General features: G+C 37.8%; 2 protein-coding genes across 3 annotated transcripts in view; one reads left to right on the forward strand and one right to left on the reverse strand.

The window, feature by feature from the left end:
• Cog5 (component of oligomeric golgi complex 5) overlaps positions 1–8,759 on the reverse strand; it is a 266,865-nt gene extending 258,106 nt beyond the window's left edge. Inside the window, exons 1-2 of the mRNA XM_048415841.3 lie at positions 8,602–8,759; positions 2,125–2,264 (exon numbers count right to left, since the gene is read on the reverse strand). Of these exons, the coding sequence (XP_048271798.2) occupies positions 2,125–2,264; positions 8,602–8,695 (234 nt within the window). The 5' untranslated portion in view covers positions 8,696–8,759. The remainder of the gene's footprint in view (positions 1–2,124; positions 2,265–8,601) is intronic.
• The window catches only part of LOC125387938 (tRNA-dihydrouridine(20a/20b) synthase [NAD(P)+]-like), a 54,525-nt gene continuing 39,994 nt past the window's right edge, over positions 8,749–23,279 (forward strand). Inside the window, exons 1-7 of one of the 2 annotated variants that reach the window (XM_048415788.3) lie at positions 8,749–9,109; positions 11,156–11,292; positions 15,143–15,264; positions 17,489–17,606; positions 19,708–19,830; positions 20,504–20,730; positions 21,463–22,518. In XM_048415788.3, coding sequence (XP_048271745.2) covers positions 11,177–11,292; positions 15,143–15,264; positions 17,489–17,606; positions 19,708–19,830; positions 20,504–20,730; positions 21,463–21,710 — 954 coding nt within the window. In that variant the 5' untranslated portion in view covers positions 8,749–9,109; positions 11,156–11,176 and the 3' untranslated portion in view covers positions 21,711–22,518. Of the gene's footprint in view, positions 9,110–11,155; positions 11,293–15,142; positions 15,265–17,488; positions 17,607–19,707; positions 19,831–20,503; positions 20,731–21,462; positions 22,519–23,279 lie in introns of those variants that run through there. The other variant, XM_085697763.2, reaches the window with a different exon arrangement.

The following is a 23,279-nucleotide window of genomic DNA, read 5'->3' on the forward strand; positions in this document are numbered from 1 at the left end:
TCAGCTTCCGACTACTAGGATACCTTTCCATCTGAGCTACAATGCTTATATGAACATATAAATATATGGGGTTGCAGCTTATTTGGAAAACTATGTGTATACTGTGCATGAGGCCCTGGGTTCAATACCCAGCAGATAAAAAAAAAATCAACATATGAATCTTGGAAAAATACAAACGTGGGACATGGCAAAATCTCCACTTTCCTAACTATGTAAGTAGATGACAAAATCCCTGTTGATATGCCTTCTTGTGCTTTACCTCTAAAGAATTATTTCAAATTCAAGTTTTTCTTTATTCTTGGACTTAATTTAGCATCACTCTGCCCTACAACTACACTTCCTTCAGTTCAACCCCTTCTGCTCACCAACTCTCTAAACAACTATCTGCTGGGTACCTTTCTACTTTCAATACCTACAGTCAATTCTAGTCTGTGTGTTAAGCTGTGACAGATACATACTAATACTTAGAACTTTAATCATGTGATTGATGCTTTAATTATTTTAATTGCAGTATTTTATTTGGCTAGCATGATCTAAATTTTGTTTCTGAAGAAAAAAAAATTGTAGTAGGTTCAGCTCTCATACTAGACTCAGGGACTTTAATCCCAGGACTGGAGACAGAGTCAGACAGATCTCTGTTACATCAAGGCCACCCTGGGCTACATGAGATTGAATCTGTCTAAAAGAGAAGCAGTGTTCATACAAATGTATGAACTTGAGATCACACACCTTTAATCCCAGACTAGAGAGCCGGAGACAGGAGTGATATGGCTGGGCGGAGAGAGGAATGTAAAGTGGGAAGAGACAAGTGTTTGAGCTCACTGCAGTCTGAGGACGCAGTCTGAGGACACTGGTAGAGGTAAAAAGGTCTCTAGTGGTGGCTGCACTGCTTCCCTGATCCTTCAGCTTTCACCCATATATGACTCCAGGTTATATTTATTAAGACCAATTAGAATTCATACTATAAAACTCTATGCAGAGTTTAAGGATATTCTCCTCTGCTCCTGTAAAACACTTTGTATCGTTCTATGTAAAACAGGCTTCACTTAACAGTTATTTCTGTCTGTATCTGTCACTAATCTTTGGAGTCCTTAGAGAACCAGGAAATGTGTTCTCATTTCTGTATTCCATAGCCTAACGCAAAGCAGTATTAAGTGTCTTCTAAATATTTGATATTTGTATTCTAAACATGCAATCAGAATTTTAAAGTTGAAGTGACCTTACAAGTCATCATAATCCTTTTAAGCTGTTCTTTTCATTAATGAACAAACTCAAAAACAAAGTTAAATGGGTATGCCTCATTTAATGATATGACAGATTTAGATTTCCCAGTAAACTGTTCATTTATTCACAAACTTATTCATCCATCTAAGTATTTCTTCAATAACTACTCAGACAAAAAGTAATGTAAGGATTTTGAGTCCTGGGACCATAACTCAGTTGGTAAAGTGCCTGTCTGGCACGTGCAAGTCCCTGTGTTCAATCCCCAGGGCTACAAAACAAACAAACCAAGAAGTAGACCATAGAACAATCCGACAAAAGTTAACAATTATAGAAGGAACATTTACATTTATCTACAGAAATATCTTCTTAGTCATTAAAAGACTATTTAAAAAAAAACTCAAAATAAATGATGTGGTAAGAAAATCAACAGTGACTACACACCTAAGCTTGGGACCTATCTCCTATTGCTTATATGTGCTTCACCATATCACAACATTCACTAAGTTTCTATAATTTCAGCAAATGTTACACTTTGTACTTAAGAAGATATAAACACTTCCTGTGAGACATTCCAATATTACTTATTCAAACTGCTCTACTTCTAAAATTCCATTTCATTTTCTGTTATCATTATCAAAGGTGTCTATTTTGCCCAAAACACTTACTGTAAAATAATAATAATAATAATAACAATTCTTCAGATAATAGAAAAAGCAAATGATTCAAGAATGGTAGGTTAATTTGTTTTCAACTAATAAAAAGTAGTTTACAGAAAATATCACAAAAATGTAATTAGAGTGATACTGGGAAGTTACCATTTGGCTTTAACAAAGATGAGAGGACAAAGGGATAAACATCACTTCTGTTGAATAACCTCTCTGACCAGAAGACTGACGTTACCTGCAGATGCAGCTCTCTGTCCAGCTGACTGATCCCCTGGGCAAGCTTTGCTAGCTGCTCAGCAATTACAGCCTGATGAACAGACTGAGAAGTATAAGCTTTGACATCAAAGTCTTCCTTTACAAAATCACTATAACAGTCTAGGAAAAAACAAAGGAAAACTTATCAACAGCTATCAAGCAATAGACCAATTATAATTATAATTAGCATGTTTTAAGACCCTCTATGCATGAGGAACTGTTGCAGACACTACCTAGAACAATGAGGAATTGAAGCAGGCTGCAGCAGACAGAAAAGATACTACTCATGAGAGAATACGTATGTTCTAAGTGCTGATCTAAATCCAAGTCCTTACTCCTTCAGTCCCCTGATGTGATATGGGATTCCCCTCTGTATGCTGTGAATGTGTTGTATTACCATTTGCTAATAAAGAAGCTACTTTGGGCCTATAGCAGGGTACAATATAGACAGGCGAGGTAAGAGAGTAGGTGGAGTCAGAGAGATGCCATGAAGCTGATGAAGACAGATGCCCGGGAACCTTACTGGTAAACCAAGAGCCACATGGTAAGATATAAAATAATAGAAATGGGTTAATTCAATATGCCTAGGTGATTGGCCAAGCAGTGTTTTAATTAATATAGTTTCTGTGTGATTATTTCAGGTCTTGGCAGCCGGGAAATGAACGAGCAGTCTCCACCTATACTGATATGTGGGAAAACATCATTTTTCTCCACTTCACAGGTGCAATTTATCCAATGTTACTATCTGAGATTCAAATACAGAAAGTAAAGATGCTGAGTCCCAGGGTCTAAACCACGCTGCTCTTTCTTTTTTGTTGTTGTTGTTTTGCTTTGCTTTTTGGTTTTTCAAGTATGGGTTTATAGATTTTATATATACACATACACACACACACACACACACACACACACACACACACACACACCATGATTTCTTTTTCCAAACTATCTGAATGTAATTTTTATATTCATTTATTTTACCTTTAAGTCTTAAATTTCAATACTACCTATAAGTTTGTATTTGCCTATTTATATTCATAATTTAGATTCAGCTTTTATAACAGTATTTATGCGCTGATCTAAAGATATCTGAAGCAACAAATACTTTCAGTGGTCAGTTTTCCTGAAGCACTGTTCCTAGCAATAATCTCACTTTCTTGGAATAAAGATTAAAGTTGATAGTTGTGATTTTAATCTTTTATTCAGTGTTTTCCTTCCTTGTGATTCACCTGTATTTTATTGGTCTATATCCATTACAATACACACTCCCTCAAGGGAAGCTATTCTGTTTACTACCACATCTCTAAGGACTGAACATGGCCAGACAATGTCAGGTATCAGAGAATTAATCTATATGTCATCTATATGTCTATATGTCATCATTGTGCAAAGAGCAAAACAGTCTTAACTATTCTCAAAGTCTAATTACTCTCAAACTGAACTAATAGAATATGACTACTTTCACCCTAATTCTAAAAGTTTTATTTTCTTCTAGTTTGCCAAGTTTTCCTCAGAATTAAGAACCCTACCAGACAAATTCAGTCATTCCACACAGAAAGTTTATCACAGTAAAAGTCAAAAGGACATGCTTTGACAAGGGTAAGAATAAGTTTAGTGAAAATCGATGACAGAATTATGTATTAGGCAGAAAATACAAAGAAAAGATGAAGTTTCAAAGGAAGGCTGGAGGGCAGTTTGATAAAATGCTTGCAAGATGTGCAAAACAGTCAATTTATGTGCTACCGATGGTTCTAAAGCCTAACAAGAGCACTGCCAGTTTTGTATTCTACAACAATTCTTAAAGGAACACAGAATAACTAAAACGGGATTTGTTACACAGCAGTATGCTTGAGTTAGTATCTACTAGTTTTTAGTAGCTAACTATTGGTGTAGGAGGTCCTTCTGTCTATGTGTTGCTTTCATTGGTTAAAGAATAAAGAAACTGCCTTGGCCTAGTTGATAGGGCAGAATTTAGGTAGGCGGGGATGACAAATGAATGCTGGGAGGAAGAGAGGCGGAAAAAGAGAGAGACACCATGGAGCCGCCAGAGACAGACATGCCGAATCTTTCCTGGTAAGTCACTGCCATGTGGCGATATACAGATTAATAGAAATGGGCTAAATTAATATAAGAGTTAGCCAATAAGAAGCTGGAGCTAATGGGCCAAAAGTGATTTAATTAATACAGTTCCTGTGTGATTATTTCAGGTCTAAGCTAGCCATGTGCCTAGGATGTACAAGCCCCCCCCCCACCTCCTACAAACTATGACATTTTCAGGAGTTCTTTGAGCCAGATAGTATTATATGTAGGCTTTAAACCAGTTCGGATAGGGGTATTTATACCATGAAATACACAAATACCAATGAAACCAGGCCTTTTCTTATTTTCCAAGAAAGCTAGTTTACTAATTTATCTTCCTGTGGAGTAGAATCAGAGAGGTCAAAAAAGCACAGCACTGTGTTAACAGCCCAAGTGACATAAGATACAAATAAATGTGTGTCATATAAGAATGTCAGGCAACTGTCATATTTGGCAAAAGCTTGAACGTGACAATGGGTAGAACTTGATAAGATGATATGGTGATTAGGTAGAAGAAACCAAAAATAATTCCCAAGTTTCTTTAATTAGTGGAATATTCTTTATCTGAATACTATTGGTAGTTAACTACCAATAGTAAGTAGCAACACTGACAATTAGAAAAAAGATTCAAGAATAGGAAGACATTTACTTTGCTTAATGTTTTCATAGAATATGTACTATTTGTTAATATGTTGTTTACTATCAAGACAGGAATATTAGTAGGAGGTTAAAATATAGTTCTTTAATTTAGAAGAGAAGTAAAGATAACTTGTCTTACTTTGCTTTTCTGTTGTGATAAAACAGTGATCCTTGTAGAGGAAAGGGTTTATTTTAGTTTACAAATAACAGTCCATAATCAAGAAAAGCAAAGGTAGTAACTCAAAGCAAGCACCTCAAGGCAGGAACTGAAGCAGAAACCATAAAGGACCATTGATTAATGACTTGCTTCCCCATGCTTTATCAGCTACCTTTCTTATTTAATGTTCATGTGTCTAGAGATGGCACCAGCAAGAGTAAGCTAGACCCTACTGCATCAACTAGCAATTAAGAAAATGTCTCAACCTGTGGTCTTGTTGGAGTCTGGGGGCTATGCTGCAGCCAGGGCCACACAGATCTGGGTGGCCTGTGTTGCCACCCAGGGCCATGGTGTCATCCAGGCCCAGGCTACTGCCAAAGGTCATGTCTGGATCTGTGGCCCTATAGCAGCCAGGGTCTGTGTTAATGTCTGCAGCTCCTATTGCTATTGAAGGCCATGGGGATGCCCCAGGTCTGGGGTCATGTTAGTGTCCTAGGGCCATGCTGCCAATAGGAACATGTCCATCTGAGTGGCCTACACTACCACCTGGGTCAACAGCGACATGCAGATCTAGCTGCAACACTGCTTGGTCAGTGACTTTAGTGAATTTCTAGCTAGCTATTATATCTTAAATTAACCCATTTCTATTAATCTGTGTATTGCCATGTGGTTGTGGCCTAAAGGTAAAGTTCTATCTGGCATCAGTCTCCTGCAGCAGCTACATGGCTTCTCCTTGACTCTGCCTACTCTCTCCTCCTCTATCTGCTTGGAATGCCCTCCTTGTCCTATTCTGCACTGCAATAAACCCAAAGAAGATTCTTTATTAACCAATGATACTCACAGCATATAGAGGGGAATCCCATATCAATATTCAAAAGGAATTTCATTGAGAATCCAATGATGATGTATCAGAAGTCAGAGGCCTTGAATCAGACCACTGGCTCATTGCAATGAACATCTGCTATTAGAACTGACTGGACAAAAAAATCACAGCTCTCAATACTATATCAGAATGAATGAAGAGGAGTTAGAAAGGCAGGGAAAATGGAGGGGGGAAGAGTTTTTTTGTTTTGTTTTGTTTTTATTTGTTTGCTTGCTTTTTTAACTTTGGCTTGATATTTTTAATTTTCTTTGGGGGTTACTACAGGGGAGAGGGGAGGATATGGAGTGACCAGGAGGTGAGCAGAATTAAGGTACATGATGTGAAATTCCCAAAGAATCTATAAAGGAATTATGTTTAAAAAAAAAGAATAAAAGAAAGAAAGAAAGAAAGAAAGAAAGAAAGAAAGAAACAAGGAAAGAAAGAAAGATGGAAAGAAAGAGAAGTCCCACAAGTATATATACCCATACGCCACGCAAATGGAGGTAATTCCTCGATTGAAGTTCTCACTTCCCTGCGTATTCTAGTTCCTGAAAGATTGACCAAAACAGAGACTGGATGATTTAGAAACAAATTTTAGAATAAGAAGGAAAAAAATATACAAAAACAGAAAATGCAGGGCTTAAAACCCAGGAAGACACCAAAACCTGGGAAGTTGCATAAAGAAAGTACTGAAGGAGATAGATGGTTCAGCTGTTAAAACCTAGCTCACAACCAAAAATAAAAGAAAATAATGGCTGGGCGGTGGTGGCACACGCCTTTAACCCCAGCACTTGGGAGGCAGAGGCAGGTGGATCTCTGTGAGTTCGAGGCCAGCCTGGTCTACAAGAGCTAGTTCCAGGACAGGCTCCAAAACTACAGCAAAACCCTGTCTCAAAAAAAACAAAAATAAACAAACAAACAAACTTAAATGGGATAAAACCCAAAAGTTCTGATCTATCTCCCAGGAACCACTGAAGATATTAGCAACATAACTTTAAGGTTACAGAATGGAAGTGTCTGGGCTCTAGACAGGATGGGCTGTTCATAAGAGAAAGCACGGACTTTACACTGCTTTACCTAAAACTGAAGAAGGAAAAAAGAAAGCAAGTATGATTTTAAGTAGTGGTTAAGCTCAAGGTCTGAACAGCAATTAAAAAATAAAATTCACATCTGACAAGTTCCAGGGGTTTGAAAGAAGAAATTTTTTAAGAGTAATGTAGATTTAAATAATCACTGTGAAGCATGATATAGAATTTTTGTAAGTAGGAAAATATAGTATGCATATCAACTATTTACTATCCAAAACCTAATTACTCTTCCAGAAATGTGCCCTAGTGAAACATATATTCATTGTTTAGAATGTGTTATCAAGGAATATAAACTGGGGCAGTTCAGGAAAAGCATTATTTACACTCCCGAACCAAACCCTAACCCCTTGCTATCATCCTCTGTATTGCTGTTTGGCTGTGTACACAATCATACTGTACTCTTCCAACACTATTATAGGAGCTGCCTTTATAGTACTACATGGTAAGTATTTGAGAATGGCAACTTTATGTGTATCTAAGGAGTTCGAAACTTGGTTAAATCTGAATTTCAATTAAGATGTAAAGATAAGGTGACACAGGGAGAAACTCTAAAAGATCTACTACAACCTAGTTCAAGAAATCACTAATTTTTTCAAGATATGTATTACGAAAAGACAATTAAGGCAACTTAAATATTCAACAGTCAGGGGAAACACAACAATTGAAAACTTTATTTTGAAAATTTATAAGCCACACTTAGAGTAGTGTTCAAGTAAAAAGAAAAATTGAACCGACTGTATGCAGTACTGTGGGATATAAAAAGAGGGCTTTTGTGGTAGCCTATGCCTTTGATCTCTTGCACTAGGAAAGCAGAGGCAGGCATATCTCTGTGAGTCCAAGTCCAGACTGATCTACACAGAGAGTAGATCACCAGAACAGTAGGGCTTGATAGAAAAACTGGGTCTCATAAAAAAAAAGGTGGGGGGTAGGTTGGGTGGGGATGATCCTGACACCAAGGAATTAAAGTGATTAATGCAAATGCTTTTAATATACGTGATAGAATGGGAGTGAAAGGGGGTTTAATAACTTTTGCAAACTGAATTTTGCTCTGTCTCTCAGATTTGAGCATTAATACAACTGAGTTTTTCAAGACTACTACAATAGTCATAGAAAGTTATATAGTTAACTTTCTTGGGATAATTTCTCTCCAAACTACCAATAAATGTGACTTTGGTATTCGATATGCGTGGATAACACACTGTAAGAGGCCACTGCATGGCCCAAAAATTTAACGCAGGTGTCTTTAACTCCCCTTTTCACGTCCCCATCCACCCCTTTCCTTAAGTGGCGGCTTGTCACCTAGGTGGGTTTTCAGTTCTGGGCGAAGACAGGAGCTATCAGCCCGGACCATGGCGTGCAGGGTCCCCGAACTTGAGAGAAGCCCTGGGCACGTCAGGACAGAGCTCAAGTCCCAGCAATTAATACCAAGTGTCCCCCAGACACCTACGGGAAGAGAGGTGCACATCCCGGGGGAAACGCGTGGACCAGGACGATACCTGACGACAGGGGGCCGGGCGTAGGGGAGTGGCCACGTCCAGACCCGAAAACTTTGTGCGAAGCGACCGATGGGGTCCTCAGCCTCCGCGCACGGCACAGCGACCCAGGCCCAAACCCCGGCCCCGCTCGACGCCTTACCGTCCTGCAGGAGCTCCCGCACGGTCGCCGCCACTGCCGCGGAACCTGCAGACCCACGGCCTGTCACGGAGAAGACTCGATCTCCACCTTCCATGTTGGCAAGTGCCGGGTTGATGACGTCTGCGACAGACCCGCCCTCCCGATGACGCAGAATCAAGGCGCCCCCGCCTGGCTGACGCTGGGAGAGTGTGTGGCAGCCAGGACCTGAAGTGCCCGCACTGAAGGATAGAAAGGCTGCCGCGCGGGCCTTCTCTTAGGCTCCCGGAGACGTGGCCACCGCTCCTACCTCCAACGCAAGTATTGGCCGGAGAACGCGGGCCTCTGGCGTAGGGAAGAAGGCTCCGGGCGCTTCGCGGCCCTCCTCGCCCAGCACGTGGGAGCTAGCGCTGCCAAGTCCTACCTGTGCCAAGCCCGCATAGCAGGCGGGATATGCTGGGGAAGAATCGTTGCTAAGCGCTACCCTAAATATCTTAGAAATCCAAACGTTGAAGTATTCGTTACTACTTAGGTGAGCGGGTCTCGAACTGAACTGCATTTAGCATTCCCTTAACCTCGCCTCAGATTTCCCCTTATGTGATTAACTTGTGATACAAATGGGATTGATCGGCTGCCAGAGGCAGCGTGCCCAGATTCACATTAGAGTTCAGTATTCATATTATACAAAACTAGTTTGTTTATAATCATCAACGACGAATAGCTTTATCTGAATTACAGAATTTTGTATTTTTACACTAAAGGATTTTAGTCAGTGCATACTACCATTCAATAAAAGTTAAAACCTCCACTGTACATACCAGTACGAATTTACAAATAGAACTAAAAGAAATTCTAGGTGTACAAGCATATTTGAGCACACTATTGTGCCTGTTACTATCCAGTTTAAGCAGAATTATTCTGGTACTCTCAAGCGTGACTGCAGACTTTGGAGAACTTTAAAACAAAATATTAATACCTTCATCCCATAAGCCCAGAGAGCCGTTTAATTGGTCTCTGTAAGTGGCTTATAAAGGATCAAAATAAAGTTTTAAATACTGTGTTTCCCCTGACTGATGAATATTTTATATTGCCTTAATTACTTTTTGTGATACATATTTTGTCAAAACTAGTGATGTTTTCTGAACTAGGTTGAGAGATTTTTTTTAACAATTTAGTCGGACCACAAGAATGAGTAAAAACAAAATCAGTAATAACATCATGGCAACTCACCAGCTCATAGTATTTACCTTTTCTGTGATGTTTAAGACTTGTCTTTCCTTTGAAATAAAGTTTTCTTAGTGTTTTACTGTAACTCCGAGTTTTTCTCAGCACTATGACCATCTCTGATGCAGCTTATTTACTCTCCCTTTCCTCTGTTACTTGATTGTTCTTCCAAAGATTTCTTGCAAGCTACGACACCCTTTACTATACTGACCGTGTTTTTTAGCTTACTACTGAAGGTTAAAGACTGAATTTTGAGTAATTAGCATTTTATAGGGATAGCTTTTATCTGACTAGATTACATAGGCAAAAAATACAAAAAGCAACACATACTATGAAATTATAATTTTAAGTACAACATGGAATATAAATAATTTATCCCTTTCACTTGGGGAATAAGAGTTAACAATGATGCACTTATTTGATGATAACTGAAATCTTCATTGTTAACACATTTAAATTTTTAAAATAAAGTTTTGTGTGCCTTCTGATTCACCAATAATAAGGAATAAAAGTATCAAGAATTTTTATTTTTTTAATTGTATGTGTGTGTGTATGTATCTGTAGTAGGTATATGCATGTGAGTACAAGTTCCCTCAGAGACCAGAGGTGTTGGATCCCAGAAGCTGGAAATAGAAGTAGTTGTGATCCTCCCATCCTGAGTACTAGGAACTGAACTCAGGTCCTCTGCAGGAACAGTCCCTGCTTTTAACCATGAAGCCATCTCTCCAGCCCCAAAATATCAGGATTTATTTTACAATACAAATGTTCTGTTGATACCACCTAACTTTCCTGAATGAAATATTTCAGATTGTCCATTATACACAGTATTGTATGGGAATTCAAATCAGATTCCTTGGTTTATCAAGAAAATAAAATGGATAAAATGAAAAATATGAGGCTGGACATGGAGGCATACTAGTGCAGTTGCAATACCCCCGAGGCTGAGGCAAGAGAATTATCAATTCAAAGCTAACCAGAGCTGTACAGCAAAACCCTGTTTCAAAAACCAAGCAAAAAAGTAACAAGCAAAATCATAACATGATACACACTAGAGAGAAAACAGAGGTTTTTCATATCTTATTTCTCTAAAACTACCATGTTCAGTATTCCCGATTTATTCATCCTATAAGTTGAGGCAGAATCTGGCAAGATCCTCCAAGTCTGCAAGCCTCATGAAAAATATTGATGATTGAAGTTGCTAGAATAATAGTTTTCTGTTTTTCCAACACTGAGAATTAAACCCAGAGTCTGCCACATGCTAAGCAAGCACCCAACCATACAACAGAGCTCTGTGATCCCAATAATGGGATTTTATGTAGTGAAATACATATTCTCTTTGCAAACTGTCTTTCAGGTTTAAAACTAAGTTGTATACATGAGGAGTGACTCCATACCAATCACAATATGTCAAGAAAGAAAAAAAGACCCAATAGAAATGTTTCATTCTGGACAGCTGGTGAAAATCTGTGCCCCAATGGTTCGCTATTCGAAGTAAGTATGGTTAAGTCATTAATGAGACAAATTTAATTTTCCTTATATGTACTAGTTTTTTTAGTTGTAAAATCACCTACAAAGAAGGCTTTCAAACTGCTCACTCTGGAATCATGATTTATAATTGAGTCCTTGTGCTAACACTCAACTGGTATGTTTTGGACCCTAAGTAGACAATTTCTCCAAGCTTTTTTCCCCCAGAGTCTTGTATATCTCTGGCCACCTAAAACTTGCTAGTGGCTGAAGACCTGATCCTTCTGTGTTCCTATCCCAAAAACTAAGATTACTGGTGTATGCCACTGTGACTAGCTTAAATAATGCTGGTGTCAGACCCAGGGCCTCATGAATGTTAAGCAAGCACTGTACTGACTGAACTACATCCTCAGCCTAATATCTGTAAAGATGATAATGTATTAGGATACAGCCGATATTAAATGAATATAAACACACACACATACAGGTTTTTATGTGACGATGCTTCTTAGAACCAAAGCACAGTGGGAGAATTGCCAGGCTTGAGGTGATTTGATGCTTAGGTTTGGTTTGGTTTTTTTAAGTACTAAACTTTTCTAGAATGGAGATTACAGTTTTACACTTTGAACAAACATTTGCTTACCGTATGAGTAGTCTACTGTCTCATCCTTATCAACTTTTAATATCACTTTTTATTTTTACCATTTTCTAGATCAGTAGAGTTGTGTCATGGTTTTAATTTTGATTTCTTATGTAACTGGAGATGTCAAATATCATTATGTGTCTGTTTGCCATCCAAATATTTTTAAGAAATGTTTCTTCATATCTTTTCCCATGTTGTAATTGTTACTTTTTAACTATTGATGATTTCTCGTGGTTTTTTATGGTTATAAAGTACACATAATAGGCATGGTGGCACACACTTATGAACAGCACTCAATGCGTATAAGACAGTAGAATTACTGAGTTTCAGGACCAGCCTGGGCTACAAATTGATTCTTAGCTGTAAAGGATTATGTACAGTTAAGCACTGAGTACCTGATCTTTAAATCTTTGGACCCACTCAGCAATAATTCTTCATTTCTAACACCTCCAGCCCCTAGTCATTATTTTGCTTCCTTTCTCTATGAAGTTGACCATTCTAGGTGCCTCATGTAACTGAGACTAGCTTAGTTTACTTATCATTTTAAGACTATTGATTTCAAGATTCATCCATATAATACCATAACGCCAGCCTTCCCCTCCTTGTGTAAGGGTTATTAGGTAGTCCATTAGGTGTATATCAGTTTTTTCATCACTTGGTTAACATTTGGATTGCTTCCACCTTTTAGCAATTTTAGATAATGCTGCTATGGATCCATGTATTTAAATATCTCAGACCATTTAAGTTCTCTGAGCTATGGAGTCAAATGAGTCACATGTTAATTCTGTGTTGACCTGTTTCCAATCAAGGCCATCTCTGCCTACTCCCCAGCAACATACAAGGGTTCCAGTTCCTTCCACCTTTGACAAAGACTTGTAGTTTTATTCTATTTTTAATCATTATATCCATTCCATTGGGTGTGAAGTAGAATCTTTGGATTTGTACTCCCTAATGAGTAGTGATGTTGAACATCTTTTTGATTCTTGACTGTTTTTTTTTCATTATAGAAATGTCTATTCAAATGCTCAGCCCATTCTGAATAGTTTTTAAGGTGTCTCATTTGTTTGCAATAAAGTATTGTCTTTACATTATTCCAGAAGCTACTCCTATGTGGTTTGCAAATGTTTCCTCCTAGTATATAGGCTTATCTTTTCATCTTTCTTTTTTGGAGGTGGGGTTAGTTTGTTTTGTTTTGTTTTGTTTTTTGCTTTTTGTTTTCATTTTTCAACAAACAGGATTTTTTTATGTGGTCTTGGCTGTCCTAGAACTAGCACCTTAGACCCAGCTGGCCTCAAACTCACAGAGATCTGCCTGTCACTGCTTCCCAAGTGCTGGGATTAAAGGCGTGCCCCACCACCACCCAGCTCATCTTTTCATGTTCTTAATGGTATTTTTGAAACCCAGCTTATTTATATTTGTTTAAATCGTGTTTTGGATGTAAAGCTTAGGAAATTGTTTTGGAGTGTGTATTAAAGAGGGGTGGGAGCCTGGTGGTGGTGGTGCACACCTTTAATCCCAACACTTAGGATCTGTGAATTTCAGGACAACCAGGGCTATGCAAAGAAATCCTGTCCTGGAAAACGATCTGAAGGGCGGAGGGAATGAGGTGATCTCATGTGAGATCAGAGATCAGTTCATATGTCAGTCCTGAGGGTTGGATTCGAGTCGTCCGGCCTGTGTAGCAAGCACTCTCACCCACTGAGCCACCCACTAACCCCTAGTACTGTATTTTTAATTTTAGATCTGTAACTTAATTAAGAGTTTTTAAAAGTATAATTGATTTTTTACATTGTGCTTATAGCTTACAAACTTGTTGAGCTCACTTAATAATTATGGATTTTTCTAAATTTCTCGAGATTGTCTATGTAAACATGATGACATGATTGTCATCTATAAAGATGGACAATTTTAATTCTTTTCACCTTAGTACTTTGATCTTTTTCCATGCTTTACTGCGCTGGGTAAAAGTGCCCACTGTAACAAGTGGTACAAGCAGACAATCTGTCCTTGCTCCTGTCTCGGAGATGCTCATATGATATCTAATAAATGGTCTTCATCAAATGAAGGAAGGTGTTTACAATTCTGTTTCTGAGACTTTTTTAATACTGTATAAGGATATTTTGTCTAATGTTATTTCTGTATCAGTTGATACAGCATTTTTGCATTCATAAGTGTGCTCTTTCATATAAAATAGATTGTAATGACTGGTTTTATATATTGGAACTTCTGATATAGTCAGCCATTCTGATGCTGCTCCATCAGAGAGAAAAGAGAGCCATCACCTCATTACTAGAGTATTTTGTCTTGTTTATCAGCTTGGCTTCTATGTACATCTGGGAGATAAGGAGTCTTTTAGTTAGTGTGGACAGAAGTGAGAGTTCTGACTCATAAGCTTCTGGGTAGTGTGGAAGTCCTGGCTCTCCACAAGGCCTCCTTTCACAACATCCAGCAAGAGACGAAAGGGTGCTTTGTTACTATGCAGTCCCATACACATGGAAGTATGTGCTCTCCATGTGATCTCCACTGATAGCCGTGGAAAGGTTAGTCCTGGTAGCCAATAGGAATGAAGGCTTCATGTACCTACCAGGCCTGATTGAACACTGTCACCATGGGATGTTAGAACATCTTGGAAGAGTGAGAAATCTAGGCTCCACACCCACTATTTCCTAACAAGGGCGAGTCTGTAGTGTTTTGTATTGTGTTAATTGTTATTGTAAGTTTTCCGTCTTTTGAAGCTTCTCTTTACTGATCCTTTATAAGGCAGAAAACTTATGCTGGACCCTTTTTGTCACCACTCACTGCTGATTTCAGGTCGTCAGCTACTTCAGCCCCAAGTCTGCTGTATTAAAGCAAAAAGAAAATTGATGAGGCTTGCAAGGCCACAGGCCTGTCTCCCCCTCCTCTCTTTTTTTGTGATTTTGCTATAATTATTTTAGAAGTAGTTTTGAGGTTTTAGCTTGGTAAGTGGTGATGCTCTTAATCCCAGGAGGCAGAGCCAGTCAGAGCTCTGTGAGTTTCAGGCCTGCCAGAGCTATATAGTGAGACTCTTTCAAAAACACAAGTACCAAGGATTTTAGTCATACTTAGCAGGTAGACTAGTTGAAAGTCTACATCTCTTTCACCCAAGAAAAAATTTCTCTAATAAATACTTAATAATTAACTAAATGCAACTTACAAATGCATATACTTCAAGGATTTTCTAAATTCATGATTAAAGTTCTATATGTTTCACAGGTTGGCTTTTAGAACGCTAGTAAGAAAATACTCTTGTGATCTGTGTTATACACCAATGATAGTTGCTGCTGATTTTGTCAGATCTGTAAAAGCCAGAGACAGTGAATTTACCACAAACCAAGGTATGTAAAATCTGTAGCTTGCTGACTTTGCAGGGGAAATATATATACTCAGCTATTTTATAAAATTAGATGAAACAAGGAGTATAGTTTATAGTCCTTTTGATTTTAAGTGCCTTTAGTATTTCTTTTACACTGTCAATAATCTATCAGAATGTAAAGTGAGCTGTTCTTAAGGCCACCAGCCTTTCTGTCCTCATTTACTAGAATAAGGCCCTGTCTTGTTGCCTGTAGTCTTTTCTCATTCAGACTATCTTCTAATAGACCAAAATGACTTGTCTGAGATACAAATTTGATCATGTCCCTCCCTGCTCACAGTCCTTCCTCCCAGTACCCAAAATGACTTCAGCGTGATTGTCAGGCCAAAGGTGACTCCATCATTGAAAACTTGTTGGAAATGAGTGCTTCCAGGCTCAATTGGAATTAGGCCTTCTTAATTAGAATCTCTTTATGTTTTGAAAAACTATACAAGTACTCTCATCTTCCTAACAGTTTAGAATCACCAATCTAGAGGCTAGAATTCAACACCTAAGGCAAATAAGCAAAGTCCTTTCTGATCCAGCTACTGAATACATCTACAGCCTCTCTTTCCATAAATTCGTAGAGTTTAGCATGCCTTGTTCTTGAACTTCCTTACCTAGAGTTCTTCTCCAATCATGCCTGCATGCCTGTAAGAGTGTGTGTGTGTGTGTGTCTGTGTGTGTGTGTGTGTGTCCGTGTCCATGTCCCCCCCCACACACACACACCTGGTAAACTACAGTTCATGGTGCCTAATCCATCATTCAAAGCTTGTAACCAAGGAAGCTTCTTTGGTCACTGCAACCATATCCTCGCTCATAAGCACATGCTCTTTGATTGTACTTAGTCTTACTGTTTTGTTTTCTTCTTCCATGGCCCTCTCTTCCACTAGATTGTAGGTTCCTAGAAGGCATGAGCTATAGAAATAACTCGATTTGTATGTTCAGCTGCTAATGGTGTTGATCAATAAGTGAGTGTTAAAATAGAATTCTGTAACCAAGGTACCAACCAGGCCAATGAAGAAAAAAGAATGCTCTTTCTCATCAATTCCCAGACCAGTGAATTGCTATAAAAATCTGTAATTGGTTCAACAGAGGTGATGTCCTGAAACGTGTCTTTTATAAACATCTCTTGCATTTCATAGGAATTCTTCAAAAAGCCTTTGAAATGTTAAAATGTGTCTTTCCAGAATTCAAACACTATCCAATGATATGAAAAATATGTTCTGTAAGACCTAGGAAAGACGATATATTTGACTAACCTAAATTTTAAGCTTCTCCATATAGGTCTAGATATGTACTTCAAGATAAACAGAACTAAAAATATATATACCCCATGCAATAGACAGGACTAATTTCTTTCTTTTAAAAATAATTATAAATTAAAACACAGCTAGGTATGCTAGAAAATTCCATTAATTTCAGCACTTGGAACACAGACTGTGGAGTTTAAAGCCAGTCTGGTCTACAAAGTAAATTTCAGGACAACAGAATGAGACTCTGTCTCAAATAAATATATAAATAAATAATAAAAGAAGCAAGTAACAATTAAAAAATAGAATTGAAAAATACAAATAAGGACACACATTGCCGGTCGGTGGTGGTGCACACCTTTAATCCCAGCACTCGGGAGGCAGAGGCAGGCGGCTTTCTGTGAGTTCGAGGCCAGCCTAGTCTACAAGAGCTAGTTCCAGGACAGGCCCCAAAGCTACAAAGAAACCCTGTCTCAAAAAACCAAAAAGAAAAAAAGATACACAAATATTGTGTTTCCGTGTGGGTAACTTGAATGGAAATAAAGACCCTTTGTATTAATTTGTACATCTATAAACTCTTAGAAGATAATGTAATAGTCTCTATGTTAAATACCTAGGCAGTGTTAAATGCTTACTCAGCAACTAGACTTCTAGGCAATCATCTAGGAATAGACTTATAAGAAGCATGAATACAATTTAGACAGCAGTATGTAGTCTATCCGTATAGGAGAATATCCACTAAATAGAAGACACATCTGAGTGCTTTTCCCAGAAACAAAGGAAGCCAGCATGGCAGTGTGTATAGAATGCTCACACTCACTTCCACGTAACAGGTACGTATATGCTACCATTCTGGGATACTTTTCACTCTATAAATTCTGCAGTCTTTCATTTGATTTTTGGCTGTGTGAATGATTCTTCTATGAAGTTTAATGTTGGGCTGTCTTTTTTAAACAGGTGATTGCCCATTGATTGTTCAGTTTGCTGCTAATGATGCAAGACTTTTATCTGATGCTGCCCAAATCATCTGCCCCTATGCAAGTGGAATAGATATTAACTGTGGTTGCCCTCAGAGGTAAAGGTCAAAGAAATTAGAAGAGTTTTCAAAGAAAGTAAAATATATATATATATATATATATATATATATATATATATATATATATATATATGGGAACACGGTATAAGAAGCATAACCTGAGCTTCCACTGAACTCACATGATGTAAGGAAAGAACCAACTCCACAGAGTTATCCTCTGATCTCTGAGTGTACACTATCCACTCCCATACACACACTAGTAATAATAATAGATAAATTAATGAAATTTTAAGAGGAAGGCTATAGATTTAAAGCACTATAGTTCTAAACAAGAATTTAAAAAAGAAAAGGTTATTTAGGAATATCAGAGGTCTTCATGATGGCTGAAGTGGTTTATGGACTCTTGACTAGGTTTTTGTTTCTTATCACTAGGTCATTAGTTTTTTGGTTTTTTGTTTTATCAGTTATGATAAACACTGTAACCAAAAGCAGCTTAGGCAGGGAAGGGTTTCTTTCAGTATGCAACTCCCAAGTCACACTCCAAGATTGAGGGAAGACAAGGAATGTACCTGGAGGCAGAAACTAAAGCAAAGACCATGGAGTAACACTGCTTACTTGCTTTCTGCTGTTAACTAGATACTTTTCTATAGCCATAACAAAATACCATGACCAAGGCAATTTATAAAAGAAAGAGTTTATTAGGGACGTAAAGATTCAGAGGGTGAACAGGAAGCATGGCAGCAGGCAGGTAGGCATATCACTGAAGAAGTAACTGAGAGCTTACATCTCGAGATACAACCATGAGTCAGAGCTGACTGGTAATGGTATGGTCTTTTGAAACCTCAAAGCTCACCTCTAATGGCATGCCTCCTCCATCAACATGCCTTCCCTGACAGTTCCACTAATCAGGGAGCAAGCATTCAAATAAATGAGCTTTCGGGGGCCATTCTAATTCTACCTATCACACTCAACATGTTTTCTTTTTTGTTTTTGTTTTTCGAGACAGGGTTTCTCTGTAGCTTTGGTGCCTGTCCTGGAACTAGCTCTTGTAGACCAAGCCAGCCTCTAACTCACAGAGATCTACCTGCCTCTGCCTCACGAGTGCTGGGATTAAAGGCATGTACCACCACCTCCCGGCTTCAACATGTTTTCTTATACAACCCAGGGTACCTACCTCCACAGGGTTAGCAGAGCCGACAGTAGACTGGGCCTTTGCACATCAGTCATTAAACAAGAAAGTGTCCCGTTGAGATGCTCACAGACCAATCTGATGGAAACAATTCCACAACCAAGGTTCCCTGTTCCCAGATAACTAGTTTGTGTCAAGCCAATAAAACAAACAAGCACACTCTGGTTCTGCCTTCAACCTCAACAGTAGCTAATCCTTTGAGAATCTAATATCTACAGCAATCCCAGAAATGTGTTTTTCATGCCATGTCAAATATAGTCTCTAAAAGCTGATTATGTGATTTAAGACATACTGTTGGCTTTCTCCTAATTAATTGTTTTACTGTAGTTACCCTTTCCTTTCTGTTTCATAGCTACTTAATTGGATTTGAATGGGACGTACTTAAGAAACTGTTGTGCTGGCACTGTACTGGGTTATCTTCCAGTAGCCAGAATGTGCCCAAAGAATAAATCACAGTTTCACAGTTTTAAATGGAGCTTAAGCCAAATCAGATTAGACATTTGTATACTCATTAGGAGAATTAGATATGCTATTTAGTAGTGTTGGAATGCTGTGAGCCAAAAATATTTTTTTACTCTTGAGACTGATAAAACCTCTTGTTATGCACAATAAACATCACATTTGGAATTTAAAAAATTTGAAGTAATTGCAGTTAATATGAACACCTAATTTGTTTTGGTTGAAAGAATTCTAATTTAATGCTCTCACTTGACTGGTGAAAGACATCTCCTGTTTCCCTGATTTCATGGAACCATTTAGAAATGTTGATCTATAAATTTTATTTAGGACAACAGTCTCCAACTAAGCTAACTGTCCTGCTGTAGATCCATGAACTGTAAGTGTCTGTTTCGTTCCACTCATCGGATAGAGGAAAGATTGATGCAGTCCATTTAGAGCTTTGTCTTCCCTTCTAGATGTTTACAATCTACCTGTTGTGCTTGCTTTATCAAGGTGGGCAGTGGCAGAAGGTTATGGAGCTTGCTTAATAAACAAGCCAGAGCTCATTCAAGATATGGTGAAACAAGTAAGAAATCAAGTGGAAAATCCTAGATTTTCAGTTTCAATTAAAATAAGGTAAACAAAATATTTCCGTCTACTAACAAGTTAATATATTACTTGGAAAGTTTAAAAATACTCCTTTTGTTTAGTGATGTGGTATGTATCCTAAATAAATTAGAGACTGGTATGTGGAAATATTGAGAGATGTTTATTTAGCAAACAGACATAAACTCCATTCTTAAATTATAAATTCTGAAATCTTATTTCTTAACACAAAACAATGTATTCCTAATTAAAAGACCTCACCAACCCCTCAACTTTCTCCAGATTCTATTTAACTAATGCTAAGAAACATCCCTGGCACCAGCTAGAAAGAAGGAAGGATATTTGCACTAAGATTTAACAATTAAAAGAAAACAAGATTCCAATGTGAGAGGCCTGCACAGAATGTATTAGGAAGACCTCTTTGTGTTCCTCTGTGGCAGTGTGCTGTTGACTCTTAATTTCTCAACACTGATAAGGAAAAGCAGTGGGGAAGGGAAAGACATTTGTCACCATATTGTTTCCATAGTCAAATAACTAAAGCCAAGGTCTTGAATGGGAATGATTACTCAACAAAACCTTAGTAACAGTGACATGAAGTGATAATACAATATGGTAAAGCGAAGTAATGTAGTAGATGAAGTATCTTAGTTATTTTAGCATTAAAATCTGTGTGCTATGAACGGCTACAATTCTGAAATTATAGGATCCATGATGACCTTAGAAGAACCATAGATCTTTGCCAGAAGGCTGAAGCAACCGGGGTGTCCTGGATTACAGTTCATGGAAGAACCACTGAAGAAAGACACCAACCTGTCCACTATGATGCCATTAGAATGATAAAGGAAAGTGTGTCTATACCTGTAGTTGCTAACGGAGACATAAGAAACTTGAAAGAAGCAAAGACTGTGTGGCAGATGACTGGGACAGATGGTAAGAAATAAATACTGGGATTTTTTTTTTTATCCTTTAATAAGGATTCAAAAGTTAGGATGGGGGAGTGATGTTAATTTGATTTTGTATTTCACACTGAGCCATATTTCCCTATTGTACTAATTTAAGCTAAGTATTTTATTACAATGCTGCCAGATCTTTTCCTTACAAATAGTAGATCATTTTAGAAGGGGCTACATTGTGCTGCCTCCACCATACCTGATGACCAGTAAAGTCATCTACAGATGGCATATTTATTACCAGTAAAGTCATCTACAGATGGCATATTTATTTTTGTTTTGTTTCATTTTTATCTTTAAAAAGCATCTAGAATACAGAATAGATGTGAGAGTTAGTGAACTTGCTGCCCACAGGGGCCTCGGAACTGCCATGTAGTTTCATTACCCCTTACGTAACTAACAAGCAGCCCTGCGGTAACTGTTGCTGGATGAAAGCAAATAGACTCAACTTTAAGCAGTCCAATTCATGACAATATGGATGTCTCCTAACGAAGCAGTTAATATAGATTTCTTTTTAAAATTAGTTGTATGAATACAATTGGTTTATCAGTGGCACCAGAATCAACTTCTTTCTTGTTGTAATTCATTAATTTGTAGTAAGGGTATCCTGAAATCTCATAATAATACTTTTTGATAAATGCTCTTGCATTGTTTGTACTGATAATGATAGATTCTTAGTTTATGGAAAAATATGTTATGCTTTAATTTGCAGGTGTGATGGTCGCAAGGGGACTTTTAGCAAACCCAGCTATGTTTGCTGGATATGAAGAAACCCCACTGAAATGTATCTGGGACTGGGTTGACATCGCTCTTGAACTTGGAACTCCTTTTATGTGTTTCCATCAACATTTAATGTACATGATGGAAAAGATAACATCAAGGCAGGAAAAAAGATTATTTAATGCCCTGTCGAGCACATCTGCAGTCCTGGATTACCTTACAGACAATTATGGTATTTGACTAGACTTTCTAAGTCATTGTCCCATATACTTCATCCCACATGGAACCATATGAGGTTACATTAAGTCTGTGGCTTTTAACTTCAGTACAACAGCAGTCATTGGGGCCAGACATGGTGGCATTTGTCTTAAACCAAGCACTGAGAAAGCTGAAGGAAGAAGATTGCAAGTTCTAGACCAGCAAAACTCTGTCTCAAAAAACGAATGAAAAATTCCCCAGAATTTTAAAAACCTGGGGCTGGAGAGATTGGTCACAATTAAAACCACTGGCTGCTCTTTCAGAGTACCTGGGTCTGATTCCCAAGTCTCAAGTAGCTGCTCACTAGTGTCTGTAACTCCAGGTGCAGGGAATCCAACACCTTCTTCGAGCCTCCTCAGGCACCAGTCAAGCATATGGTGCACAGACATTCATCCAAAACACAAAATTTTTACACATAAAATTTTAAAAAGAAAATCAGCTGCTATACCACTTCCTCATGGATTTCAGTTCAGTAAATCTTGAGTGAACCCAAGTTGTTTAGTTTCAAAGAATCTAAGAGGTTCATACATCCCATAGTCCCAAATCAAATACTGAAAAACTTTGTTCCAAGTCTTTATGAATTGTGGGGTGTGTGTGTGTGTGTGGAATTTTATAAAACTTTTTTAATATCAAGAAGTTACGACTCATCTGTAAGTTAATAAGTACATTTTTAATTTTTTGAAAGTTTAGGAAGTAATAGAATAAATGTCTACATCCATATAAAATGAAAAAGAACAAGGAATTTCGTGTATGTCAGACTGTACATTAAAATTTTAAATTGGAAAATCAACTGGTACATTTCCTAATTGAATATATACCTCAAGGTATGTAGATTGTGTCTAACTGAATTCGATTACATGTGATATCAGCTATAATTTAAAAGTAAGATTAGGGCCAATAAGAAGGCACAGTGGATAAAGGTGCTTGCCTTGGCCAAGTCTGGCAACCTAAGTTCAATCCTGGGACCCACATGGTAGAAGAAGAGAACCATTTCCACAAAGTCTTCAGGCCTTTTCACATTCACCCGTGTTGTAAGATTTTGTTTGTATTCTGACAAATAAAGCTTGCCTGGAGATCAAAGGGCAGAGCTAGCCACAAGTTAACCATAGAGGCCTGGAGATCTGTACAGACAGGAGGCAGGAATTGATAGGGCTAAGCACAGACAGGATCTTGGTCCCTTTGCTCTGAGGATTCCTAGAGCTAAGAAGTGACTGTGGCTGTTCCTTGACTTATCTGATCTTTCAGCATTTACCTTGATATCTGACTCCAGGTTTTTATTAACAAGACTAATTAGTATCATGCTACATCTGACGTTCAACTTTTGGGGCATGATTGTGTTTCACACCATGCACACAAATAGTAAATTTTATATATATATAAAATATATATTTTATTTTTATATAATTATATAAAATAATAATATATAATAATTATATATTATTATAATAATATATAATAATATATATAATATATAATAATTTATATATATATTAAGATTAGGTGGAGCTTGTCAAGGGACAGCAAATTTAGTTCATTTTAAGCATTAGATTA

Source organism: Myodes glareolus, chromosome 11 (genome assembly GCF_982192425.1).
Source record: "Myodes glareolus chromosome 11, mMyoGla1.1, whole genome shotgun sequence".
NCBI classification, from domain to species: Eukaryota; Metazoa; Chordata; class Mammalia; order Rodentia; family Cricetidae; genus Myodes; species Myodes glareolus.